Below are 12862 nucleotides of genomic sequence, written 5' to 3' on the forward strand. Positions count from 1 at the left end.
GACAGAGAGCACTGGAGCAGGAGCTGCCCGCAGCCTGGCCACACTTGGGAGCCCCGCCCCGCAGACCTAGGTGGGCCGACCCTGCTGCTCTCCTCAGGCAGGTCAATCTCTGGGGTTCTGGTGCCAGCTCTTCTGACCACCACCAACAGGGCTAGACCAGAGGGTGCCTAGAGCCCACAGCAGGCCCTCCTGGGGGCCTGGTGTGGAGTCCAGACCCCAAAAGGTGGTGCCCCAAGACCCAGGCGCTCTGCTGCTCAGAGTGACGCAGCCAGCAGGGTGGTTTTCTCTTTATTGGAGGGTACAAAAGGCACCTCGCCCTGTACGAGGGATCTTCCAACAGGGCATGGGGCTGCCGGGAGACGGAGAGGAGGGGAAGGCAGTGAGGGAGTGGGGTCCTAGGCCCCAAGGCCTCATCTTGCAGCTGTGGGCTGGCGAGGCCTTGCCCCTAGGGTGGGTGACCTACCCAGACAGCAGCTCAGTACAGCCTCCGCCCTCGCCCTGCACAGCAAGCCAAGGCCACCGAGCCCCCTGAGGCACCAGGAATGGGTAAGGCCTCAGCGGGCAGTGTGGGCCCTGAAGCTCCTCTGGGGACAGGAAAGGAGGGCCACACCGGGGCACCAAGCAACCAGGCAGCTGCCTGGAGCCCCCCAGTTCCCAGCAGCTGTGGTGGCTGGTGTGGGGAAGGGGCCGAGCAGCCGGGGTCCAGTGGAGAGCCAACCCCGTCCCCAGTGCATCCCGCCGTCCCCCTCCCCGGAGCAGCACGGCCTAGCTCCATCCTCACGGAAAGAGGGGTACCCAGCCACAGCACTGACGGGGGAGGGAGAGCCCAGGGCGGGGAGCAGCAGGCCCTGGCTCATAAGGCAAACAGCATGTCCTCGTCCTTCTCCTGGGTCTTCTTCCGAGGGGCTGTGCCAGGAGGGGGTCCTGGTGGGCCCTCGGCTGAGGGGCTGAGATTGGGCAGCCGCTCGGCAGCTTTGGCCCGTTCTTCCAGGAACTTGTCAAACTCTAGTGGGAGAGAGAGAGGGGTGGGCTGGGAGGCAGGTCCCTGGGGACAGGGGTGGGCGGGAGGTGGACTACCTTCACTGGTGACGCCCGTGTGCTCCTCGGCGTTACTGCCCTGAAGGAGGAGGAGACAGAGGTCAGAGGGCCACCGGGCTCATCCACCCAGCATGGCCCTGTGGAACTGGACTGGGTGACACACCCGGCTCTGACCCTGGCCAGCCCAGGCCCGGGTCCCCACCCCACTGAGCTGCAGGTCTTGGGTGTCCCCGACTTCCTTGAGCTTTGGTTTCTCCTTCCTTCAAGCAGGGAGGCTGGGACTCACTTGGCGAGCTACACAGACTGTCCGGCCCTGGTGTGCTGCCCAGGGATCCCCCGTGGGGCTAGTTCCTTCCCTCCTAGGGCCCAGCTGGGTGGATAATCTGGCCCCATGGAGGGAAGGCTGACACCCAGATGTGGGGCCACTGTGCTGGAGGTGAGGGCTGGGGAGGGGCTGGGGCATCTGCCCCCAGACAGGAGGCCCCGAGTCCTCGTCCCTGGCTGATTTGGGCACGGGCCTGGTCTCTCCGCTGGCAGAAGCAGCCTCTGGCCCCAAGTTCCAGATTCTTGTCTGGTCCTTGGTGCTCAGAGAGGTGGGTGATGGATACTGGGGTAGAAGCCCTGGACGCTTGCCCCGGTGCCTCCATTAGAGACGAGTGGCGAATTGCCCTGGCTGGGCCCCTGAGCCTGGCAGTCTTCTGTCTATGCCAGGGGGCAAGCTGGTCTCCCTGACAGTGGCTGAAGTCTCCATGGGTGCTGCAGGGACGGTGGCCGGCACCGCTGATCGTGTCTCCCCTAGGGGGGCTGATACCCCCTGGGGCCTCACACCAGGATCAAGAACCTGGAAGGGTGCCGTGCCAGGGGGAGGCAGATGGTGGCCAGGAACGGGGACCAGATTTTCACCCTGGTCCCTCTGGGGGACAACTCTACCCTCATCTTTTTTGTGTGTGGTGCTGGGACTGAACCCAGGGCCTTGTGCATGTGAGGCAAGCGCTCTATTAGCTGAGCTGTGTCCCCAGCCCTCTACCGTCTGGCGGCCGCTCCTTCTTTCCTTTTTAGTGCCGCACTGGGCGTACTTAATGGGGGTCTGTTGTTGCACATTCGTTTGGGGCCGCTCAGTCTTCAGGAGAAAAAATGGGATTCCCTGCCAGGACTTACCACGTCGGCAGACAGCCACTGCTCTATGTCCTCCATGAGGCAGGCCTGGGTGACAGGGATCTGGAAGGAAAGGCGGGGGTGAGGCTGGGAGGGGCAGTGCTCTGGGTGACCAGGCAGAAGCCCCAGGGTCCACCAGCTGGGTGGCAGTGGCCGTCCCCATGCCTGCCTGAGCTGCTGCTTCCTTAGACGGGCACTTCCTGCTGAGGCAGACCCTGGGATTCCCTCCTTTGAGAGTGCAGGACCCACCACCTGCCCTGTGCCCGGCTGGGGAGGGGTGCCCGACCAGGAGACCAAGCAAGGGATGGGGACGGGGTACTGGAAGCTGGATTAGGCCAGGTCAGGGGGAGCCGCTCCCCTGAGTTCTGACACGCCAAGGGCACAGTGGGGCTCCAGGTTGGGGGAGCACCCTGCAAAGGCCCAGGACGGGGACTACCCTGCCCACAGATTCTCAGAAGCGAGGCCCAGGGAGGGACCAGAGGTCTCACTCTAGCCATCAAGGTGGGGGCAGGGACAGGGTCGGTGGCTAGGCACCACCAGGTCCTGTCCCCTGGCACCTGCACAGACTCAGCAGATGACAGAGGGGAGCAGAAGGGCCCAAGAGAAGTGAGATGCTGGGTGGACCAAGCAGTGGCCTCGGAGGGTGGCATTAGAATTAGACGGGGACATTTCAGTTTGGACCTCAAGGATATGCTCTCTGCCACAAGGGCAGTGGTCTCCTCTCCACCCATTCTGCAGCTGCGGGTCCCGGGCACAGACTTGGAGGCTGGCTGGTCCTCAGAGCAGCGTGACTCCTGGTGGCCTGCGGAGCACCCTTGCGCTCGGGTGCCCTCACCTGCAGGAGCACCGCCCTGGGGCTGTGATGGGGGTGGGGGAAGCGGGGGTGGGGGTGAGGCCCACGGAGCGCTCACATGGCGCCTGTGCGGAGTGGGGGTTCAGGGGCCGTGAGTTGCTGCTTGACCGCTTTCAGAGAGAGGGAGAGTGCGTCTCTCCAACCAAGCCAGCGTAGTCTCCAGCCCTGTCCCCCAGCCCAAGAGCCCACTGGGAGGAGCAGAGCCCAGAGAGAAGGCAGGACCGGCTGCCAGCAGCAGTAGGGGCTCCACTGCCCGAGCTGCCCCGCACTGCCCGAGCTGCCCCGCACTGCCCCTCTCTGCCTGGGGAACCCCGACAGCCAGAGTGGAGGGAGCAGGACGGTGCTGAGTGGCGGCCAGCCCAGCCAGGAGTGGCCTAAGCCATGGCCCCTTGGTGTGTAAAAGTGCTGAGGGGTGGCAGATGCCACCGCACAGACCGGAGGCCCTGGAGTCCCTGCTGGGTCCCGCCATGCTCTCTGCATGGCTCTGGGTGACTTGCGAATGGCTCAGAAGCTGAGACACAGGAGGGAGGGCCCAGTCCCCAGAAGTCGCTGGGCTCCTGCCTTTCCTGCTGGCCTGGGGACAGGCTGGATGACTTCCACAGCCTAACAGGTGTCCCCGTTCCCTTCTTAATCCTTTTAAAATCAAAGTCAGATAAATGTCCCTCCTGATCTCAGCACCTTCCAGTGACTTCTACCTCACCTAGGCACAGAGCAGTCCTCCCAGCCACCCCGGGCCCTGCCACCTCACATTTCCTCTCCCACCGCTCGGCCCCACCTGGCCTTGGAAGCGGTCATGACCCCGTGTCGCCCCTGGCCCTGGCTTCTCCAGCTTCCTGCTGTTCCCAGCAGCTCCCGGGAGCCCCGCCCTGGCCAACTGGAAGGGGCTCACACTGCCGGACGCACAGGCAGAGGTACAAGGGTTGTGCCTGGAGCTGTGTCCTCAACTGTCCACTGGGAATAACTGCGTTAGCCACATAGGACCACTGGAGAGCCAGAGGGGGAAAGGCTGTGGACTCTGGGCCCAGAGCCCAGCAAATAGCAGGCCCGCCTTTGGGAAGGTACCCGGTGGGACTGGCCCTCTGCTTACCCCTCCAGTGCTCTGCTGCCGGGCGTCCAGGGCTCCAGCCAGGCCATCTGTTGCTTGTGGGGCTTCATACTTGACCCTGAAACACAGAGGCATTTGTGGCCATCAGGTGCTGCCCCGGCCACACCAGGCCTGGGCAGGAGATGAGCTGGACTTGGAGTCCCTGTGTGGACTTGGGTGGGGCCCGGGCAGGGGCAGCTCAGACCACAGGGCAGGTGTGGGCTGAGGGCTCCTCCTCCCAGGCCTGCCTGGGGATGGAAGAAAAGACCCCATTTTCTGCCTCTGGGGACCGGCTTGGGCACTTGAGCTGTGTGACAGGCGCCAGCAAAGCTGGAGAATGTAGGGGGGTCTTTGGCTAAAGACCCAGAACAAGATCCCCAGTGGCTACAGCCAGGTTTGGCCAAGCTGAGAAACGCTCCAGGATCCACGCTCACGGAGAACGGTCTGGGGGCCTCTTTGGAGCACTTCCTGTCTCATAATTTCATCAATTGGTTCTGAAAGGTGGCACCTGAAGGGCACCCGCGGGTCTGCTGCTGAAAACTGGGGTGCGGGCTGCCGGGGGAGCTGCGCCCTGCCTGGCTCACCAGCGCTGGGACCCTCCCTGATGACCCGCCAGGGCCCTGCCACATGTCGGGGGAGGCCAACCTGCCAGGCAGGGTGGAAGGGGCAGGGCTGGGAGGGACAGGGCTGCCGCTCGGCTGCTGGCCGGTGAGGAGAGGGCGGGAGGTGTGTGCTGTGACGGAGGAGCAGCCCCAGAGGGACCAAGGGCATCACCCAGAGTGGCAGGGGAGCTGGGCCAACAGGGCGGCCAGGCGTCCCTCCCTGCTATGGCGGGGCCGTCCAGGGCAGGCACTGGGACCTGCCCTGGTGTGGAGAGGGTGGCTGTTCCCACTCTGGACAGCGGTGAGGCAGCGAGCCACGGGCCCAGCCCAGGAGAAAGCCTGGCGCAGTTAGGGCGCAGGCTGCCCCGGTGAGGGGCACTGCTGCTCTGCTGAGGTGGGGCCTCGGGAGCTGGAGCCCCAACACGTGGAACGGCTGCAGTGCCAACGCGCCTTCCTAGGAGTGCGGTAGGTCTCACTGAAAGGGGCTGCTGCTTCCTTTTTGTTTTTGGTGCTGGGGATGGAACCTGGGGGTGCTCTATCACACAGCTGCATCCTCAGCTCTTTTCTTTAAATTTTTAAAAAAATTTGAGAAGGGTCTGGCTAAAATGTCCAGGCTGGCCTCAAACCTGTGATTTTCCTGCCTCAGATTCCCAAGTCACTGGGATTATAGATGTGGCTTGAAAGAGGCTTATTTTTTTAAAAAATTAAAACCATTTTTATTTTTTATTTTTGGAACTGGGGATTGAGCTCAGGGGCGCTTAACCACTGAGCCACATCCCCAGGCAGTTTTTTAAAATATTCAATTTAGAGACAGGGTCTTGCTAAGTTGCTGAGGCTGGCTTTGAACTTATGATCCTCTTGCTTCAGCCTCCTGAGTTGCTAGGAGTCCAGGTGTGTGCCCCTGCACCTGGCTGAAGGGGGCTTCTTGGGGAGACCCCCACGTCCCAGAAGCACTGCTACACACCCTCCCCCAGAAGGCGCAGCGGCTGGTGGAGTGCAACTGTGGGCTGGCTCATCCTGTCCCTGGTAAGTGACGATTTGCAGGGCCGTCCAGAGCCAACCTTGAGGCCAGCGTGGCCTAGGGGTGTGCTCATTCCCTTAGCATCCTTGGCTAAATCTGGCAAGAGCTGTCGGGAACACAATGCCAAGGATCACACACCCTGACCCAGAGGCGGCTGCTAGTGGGGGGCGGGCAGCAGCCCGATGCCGCCTCTAAGATATGCCAGGTGCATGTGGGAAGGGCTGGGTGAGGCTCGCTGGCCTGGGAGACTTAGAGAACCCTGCTTCCCTTCACTCCAAAGAACTGCATGTTCTCTCCTGATTCCTTCTCGCCCTGCCCCTCTCTCCCCCACAAGGAGTAGCCTGAAGCCCGAGGCTCGGCTGGGCCAGGGATGGCCCTGCAGCAGCAAAGGGCAGCACAGCCTGTGGAGCGGCCCTCGACCTCCTGGCCAGAGGCTGGCTGCCCCAGGCCAGCGCAGGAGGGAGGAGGGCCTCTCTTCAGATGGTTCCAGTGAGGCTGCTGGGCAGGGGACAGACGGGGCCACTTGGAAATACACTCATCTAAGAGCTCCAGGCCTGGGTTCTTCCTCCCCATGCCTGAGCCCCTCGCCTTGTCTGTCCTTGGGTGCCCTCTGCAGAGCTGCCTGCCCTGCTCTGTGCCCATAACGCCGCCCCTCCTGCAAGTGCTCCCACAGCACAAGCAGCAGCCGCACACAGGCCACTCTCCCGGGGAGACTGCACCCTGCAGAGCAAGCTCCAGGTGCCATCTTCCCTGTCCCCAGGGCCTGTGCCCTGGAGGAACAGCCCAGTGAGAGCACCCTCCAGAAAGGCTGGCACCGGAACACTCAGACACACTCTCCAGTGTGCCAGGGCGGCTGTCCCTGGGGCCTGTGTGCACGCGCCACCCCACAGTGGCAAGTCCCCCATGACCCATTAGCTTCCATCTGCACAGGAGCCTCAGTAGCATCCCTAGCTCCATGGCAACCGCGAGCTGTAGGCCTGGGGCACCTGGGCTTGAGTGTGCACTCTACCAAAGTGAAGCCAGCCTGCGGGGCATGGTGACGACGAGCACCTCCGGTGACAGCTACAGCTACTCGGAGGCTGAGGCAAGAGGATTGAAAGTTCAAGGCCAGCCTTGACAACTTAGCAAGATGTCTCAAAAATTTTCTTAAAAAGGGTCCAGGGATATTACTCTATAGCTCAATGATAGAGAGCTCGCCTTGCATGTGCGAGGCCTGGGTTCACCCAGTACCAAAAACAAAACAACACAAAAGACGTAGCTGCTGGTGGCCCAGGGCTGGCTCTGGTTGGGGGCAGGGCAGAACACCCTGGATCCAGGTTGTGGAATCCTAACTGGGAGGAAGGGCCCCTCCTGCTGGCCGTGGCCATCAGACTGGACCTGGATTTGCTGCTGTGGGCAGGGGATCAACACAGAGTACCCAAAGCCAAGTGGCAGCAGCTCAGAGGATCTTCATCTAGAACTTTCCTTGGCTGTAGGAACCTGGCTGCCCACAGCTCAATCCGGGTGGTCATAAGCAAAGGGATGAAGAGGCCATGTGGGAAGCACGTGGGGAGCCAGTTTGGGAGAAGTCAAGGCCAGGGGTGGGCCCTCAGACACACCTGCCTCAGCTGCTGAAAGCAGGTCCCCAAAATGGACAGCGTGCAGGAAGGGCAGCCCACCTCTGTCCCAAGGCAGGCCGGCCTGAGTGGGCCACAGGACTGCCCTGAGAGCAGGTGGCTGGGCTTGAGAGCCCCGAGGATTCGTTAGGGAACTTCCTTGGCCTCTGGGGGACGGGGCCTGGGGACAGTTTTGGAACCAGACAGCCCTGGGCTCCCAACCGAGTGACACCAGACATCAGTTGCCTGCCTGACCCAGTCTCTCGGTGCCTCGGTTGCCCTCTGACCAGATTACGTCAGACTGAGGCAGAGGCGGTCCCTGTCTGTAAGCTTCCCTTCTGGGCCAGCTCTGCCTGCCGTCTGTCCCTTGACCACAGGGCTCTGAGGCCATGCCTGACTGATGGACGCATGCCTCTCCTCCCCGTGTGCCCACCACCGCGCCAGGTTCAGGGGTCCTGAAAGTCCCTCTCCTGACAGAGGCCCTGCCTGCAGGGGACCAGGGCAGGGCCGGGCCACTCACTCTTTCCGTTGGTCAGCCAGCGAGCTGCCCCGAGTCAGTGCAAACATGTCAAACTCGTCCTCCAGGCGGCCCGGGGCATCCAGAGACTGCAGGCCAGTCCTCACGCTGCTGGTGCCCAGGTCTACAGGGACAGAAAGGCCACAGGAGGCATCCACCTGTTACCCCTGTGCTTCCCTGCCAGGCCCGGGGTGTGGTGCTGGGGGAGCGGCAGGGCAGGGGTGTGGGCGGCAGGTGGAGGGGCGGGTGGGGCGGGAGCAGGCCACGGCCGGCCGCTGTCTGCTCCTTTCCGAGGTGCAGCAGGTGCAGCACTCCCTGGGAGCTGCAGTGAGGGTCAGGAAACAGGGGAGGGGCCGCCCCCTACATCTGCTGAGGAGGTGGGGGCAGGGCAGACTGGCTTTTCCAACAAGTGTTTCTGGGTGCTTCGGGTGGGGTCTGAATGACTTCCTGGACTTGGCATGAAGCAGACAGTCAAGAGCATTCAAACCAACCCCATGGCTGGGCTCAGTGGCAGAGCGCTTGCCTAGCATGTGTGAGGCACTGGGTTTGATTCTCAGTATCGCATATAAGTAAATGAATAAAATTAAACAAACAATCCCTGTGACAGTGATGACGATGCCACCATTTACCAAGAGTGGTGGGGCTGGGGTATAGCTCAGCGGCAGAGCAAGTGCCTAGCACGTGACAGTCCTGGGTTCCATCTGCAGTTCCACACACAAACCCAGAGTGCCCTCCAGGACTGGCACTGGCCTGAGCCTGTGTCAGCTGTGAGCTTGTCCCATCCTCCTGACCCAGGAGGAGGGCCCAGCTCCCTCCTACTCGTCACCAAGAAGCAAGGCGAGGCACAGCGAGTCCAAGTCATTCGCCTAAACGCACCCAGATGACTTAGGCCCTGGGGGGGCATCAGTGCAGAGGGACACTCACGCAGCAGTGGGGTCTCTGACAAGCAGGGCCCAGGGCCTGGGGGACCCCTGGGGCAGCCTCAGTGTTTTTTCCTGAGTGCCAGCCTTGCCATAAGAGCTGGCTTGGGACCTGGTTTGGAGGGACACCGTCTGATGCTGGTGACAACGGAAGTGCCCAGGACAACCAGGCTGCTATGGCACCGTGAGGTGCCCTCGCTGAGCCCCCCGCGGTACTTACTCATTCCTGCCAGCTGGGATGAGAGGTTGCCGGTGGCCACAGGGTCAGGGCCCATGTCGATCAGGTCAGCGGCCGGCTCAGCCTCACTTGGGGCCTGGGGGAGGAGAGGCCCAGTGTCCTCGCGGCCTGCAGCCCCGCTCCCTTCTCCTGAAGCGCTGGCCCGCACTCTCGGCCCCCAGGCTCTGACTGGGAGTCAGGGGGCTTCTCCCCTCCACTCGGGCCCCTGCTCAGGGAAGGCCCTGGGCACCAGCTGGTAGCAGAGCTCCATTTGCCATGAAGGGGCAGGGCCGTAAGTTAGGAGACCTCCCTGGGAGCCCGGAGGCAGCTCCATCCTGCCTGGGGTGCTGGGGGAGGCCTCCTCCTCCCATGAACGCGCTCGCTCGCTCGCTCGCTCACTCAAGTCGCAGCAAACACGACTTTTACCTTGGCATTTTGTCCTGTTCGGAACCGTTCAAACCTACAAGACACAGAAGACCCCAGTCAAGGGGACGGACAGACAGACACAGCTCCAGAGGAGCTCTGCAAACCGTGGGTCTCAGAATCGACTCAGTGGGTCCACGTCAGGGAGCGCCTGCAGTCTGTGCGTGCTGTCAGCCGGGCCCCTCCTCCATTTGCTAAAGTGTCCCAATTTAAATGGCAGCCATAAGGCCACCTCAGTCACGACCAGCAGCCAACAAGCATGGCTAGAACAGAGGAGGGGACGGGGGCACTGCCCTGGGACACCGTCTCCTCCTCTCACATGCCTGTGTGCGCTGGGCTTGCTGCGGTGGTGTGGGAAAGGTGCGGAGTCTGAGCCTGCCTTATGGAGCCACCGAGGGGCTGAGGAGCTGGAGTGGAGGGAGTGGCTTGGGGACACGGGGAGTGGCTTGGGGACACGGGAAGTGGCATCACTTCTGAACACCTGTCCCCTCGCCTGGTGTCTAGGGTTGGGGGTGCGGAGAGGACACTGACTAGAAGCAGCTGAGAACAGAAAGCACTGCACAGGAGAGGCCTGGGGACTGGTGTCGGGGGCCACCGCACAGTCCACCGCCTGAAATGCGGGAGAGGCCCTGCATTCCCGGGGGCCTTGGAGCCAGAGAGGCGGGCAGGTGGGGCCGTGGGGCCATTTCAAGTTAGATGGGGCCGGAGGAGGCTGGGTGGCCAGCATCAGGCACCAGGCGCAGGTGTGTGGAGGTCTCCAGGCACCGGCCCATGGACTCAGTCACCACCAGCTGCCACAGATGTGACAAGTGGAGGGCCACCACCTCTCGGGCCCTGCGGCCCTGTCCTCTTCCACAGCAGCAACTGAACGCTCTTTTGGAGAGCTGTGCTCCCCATCTCATGTGATCCTGATGGCCTGTCACTGAGAGGCTTTTCCCTCCCCATCTGGTGGGACAATGAAGCTAAGCCAGTCTTCGGAAGCTTGATGAGTGTTGGGGGCTGTCACATTTACTGACGGTGGCACCCGGGACATGGTCCAGGAATCTGTGTCCCCACCTTGACCTCAGACCCCAGAGCTGCCCAGGGACTATCCTGCCTGTTTACCGGCAGCTTCACTGTCTTGCTCTTCTTTGGATTCTGAAAACTACTTATTTAATAAAGCCTAGAAAATTCTTTTCCGAGCTTCTCCAGGAAGGCCCTGAGTAGCCTACAGCCTAATTAAGCCGAGTCATTGTCCATGGGCCCAGGGGCTGGAGGTGCGCAGCGGGCAGGGACAGGCCAGAGCACCACAGCTGCAGGGCCCATGCTCTTGCCCCGCCTGCCCAGCCCCGGGAGTGGATCCTTGCAGGCTGCAGGCCGCTCCAGGAAGGGGCTGAGGGTGTGGAAGGGCGGCTTTCAGGCCCTGGGGAGGGGGCACTACCGTTCATGGCGCAGGAACACGTTGTTGAGATTGTCGTTCACGATGAGCAGCTCCTCGGTCAGCTGCTCGTTGGCGATGCGCGGGATGAGCTCCAGGACCCTCTGCTGCATGGCCCGGCACGTCCGATGAAGCTCCTGCAGGGGCGGAAGTGAGACACATGGTCACTCGGCCCAGCAGGGCCATCCCTCGTGGACAGCGCACCAGCCCTGGCCTGGCCTGGCAGGAGGGAGTGGTTTCCAGGGGATGGCACTTGGTTCTACAAACATGAATGCACACTTCACTTCCTGGTTTCTATACCAAAATTAATCAAATTAATTGGTCTTGAGATGGGGCCTTGCTATTTTAGCCCGGCTGCCCTGAACGCCTGGGTCCAAGTGATCCTTCTGCCTCAGCCTCCCCAGGAGCTGGGACTATTGGCACTTGCCACCTTGCCTGGCTTTACCTTAAAATTCAAAGCTCAGGCGATCCCAACACGCTAACTGCTGCCGGTTTAACCTGGTGTGTGCAGGGTCCAGAAGGAAGTTTCTCCCACCATCTTTGCTTAAAACAAAACTCAAGACTGTTGGGGACACAAGAGTGATGGCTGAACACAGAATCACCACTTCTTTGGGTGTAGAAAAAATACAATTTGACTCTAGCCATTATCCACATATGCTGATCATGAATCTTTGCCCCACTATCTTCACTAATTTTTTTTTTTTTAAAAGAGAGAGTGAGAGAGAGAGAGGGGGACAGAGAGAGAGAGAGAATATTAACATTTATTTATTTTTTCTTAGTTCTCGGCGGACACAACATCTTCGTTTGTATGTGGTGCTGAGGATCGAACCCGGGCTGCACGCATGCCAGGCGAGCGCGCTACCGCTGAGCCACATCCCCAGCCCCATTCACTAATTTTTTAACTTGGGATGATTTCAGATTTCCAGCATTGCAGAGAGCGCGAGAGCTCCTGTGCCCAGCACCCAGTTGGACACCCGTAAGAACAAGGTGGTGACACTGGGTGGGGGCTGCCAACTCGGCCGAGTGCTGGGGCCAGTGTTCCAGGGCCCGCCCACACTGCACTCGGTGGCGCGTCACTACTTTCCTTTCGAGTGTCTGGTTTAAACTTACTTGGGGAAAAATAAAGAAATGAAAGCCCCCAGCTTTGTAGGTTTGACTTGCAAGACTGTCTGTTCTCTGCCTAGGTACCTGCCGCCAGGTGAGCAGGGGCCTCGGTCGTGAAGTGGGGGGTGCAGAGAGACGTGGGGTGTGGCTGAAGCGCACTTTCTCTTGGGGCAGCAGGACCAGGGCTGCTTGCGTGTTGGTTTCGGCTCCTGTGCACCCCGACACCCACCCTCCCCAGCCAGGCCTCCAGGGACTCCTCCTCAGCACTAGCACAGGCAAGGGACATCTAAGGTGGCTGTCAACATCCGGGGCCTCTGCTCTTCCCTCCGTGACCAAGCACTCCGTGGCCTGGTTTCCATTGTACGTTCTGAGTGAACACAGGGCTACCTATTTAATACAGCCTAGAAAATTCTAGAAAATTCTTTTCTGGGCTTTTCCAGGAAGGCCCTGTAGCCTACAGCAGGCCTAATTAAGCCGAGTCATTGTCCACAGGCCCAGGGGCTGGGAGGCGGCACCGTGGTGGAGCCGGCCTCCCATGAGTGGAGCCCTGGGTTCTACCCTCAGCACCATACTAAAAATAAAATAAAATAAAATAAAATAAAATAAAATAAAATAAAATAAAGGTATTGTGCCCATCTACAACTAAAAATAAATGTCCTCACAGATCCTGGGACACAGGAGCCAGGCCCCAACGTGTGTGTGGGAGCCGTTACTGTGTCTGCCTGGCCAGCTTCTCCCTCCTAAGTCCCCTAGACCACTCATAGCTACCTTGGCTGGGGACACATGAGCTAGCTGCATGCAGGCCCCTCACCCAGCCCTCAAGTCCAGGCGTCCAGCCAACTCCAATGCTCTCCCACTCCCACAGGGAAGGACTCCTAGGCAAGTCACCTCCTTAGGCACAGGGACAGGAGAGTGA

At 60.9% G+C, this 12862-nt stretch overlaps 1 protein-coding gene across 2 annotated transcripts in view; it reads right to left on the minus strand.

Annotated features, from left to right (window-relative positions):
* Positions 1–272: 272 nt before the first annotated feature.
* Tom1 (target of myb1 membrane trafficking protein) overlaps positions 273–12862 on the minus strand; it is a 32688-nt gene continuing 20098 nt past the window's right edge. For both annotated transcript variants that reach the window (XM_026409992.2, XM_026409991.2), the window contains 8 exons: positions 10846–10979; positions 9429–9462; positions 9006–9099; positions 7869–7989; positions 4134–4209; positions 2197–2256; positions 1078–1117; positions 273–1005 (listed from right to left, as the gene is read on the minus strand). In XM_026409992.2, the coding sequence (XP_026265777.2) occupies positions 854–1005; positions 1078–1117; positions 2197–2256; positions 4134–4209; positions 7869–7989; positions 9006–9099; positions 9429–9462; positions 10846–10979 (711 nt within the window). In that variant the 3' untranslated portion in view covers positions 273–853. The remainder of the gene's footprint in view (positions 1006–1077; positions 1118–2196; positions 2257–4133; positions 4210–7868; positions 7990–9005; positions 9100–9428; positions 9463–10845; positions 10980–12862) is intronic.

Source organism: Urocitellus parryii, chromosome 5, assembly GCF_045843805.1.
Source record: "Urocitellus parryii isolate mUroPar1 chromosome 5, mUroPar1.hap1, whole genome shotgun sequence".
In the NCBI taxonomy this organism is placed as follows: Eukaryota; Metazoa; Chordata; class Mammalia; order Rodentia; family Sciuridae; genus Urocitellus; species Urocitellus parryii.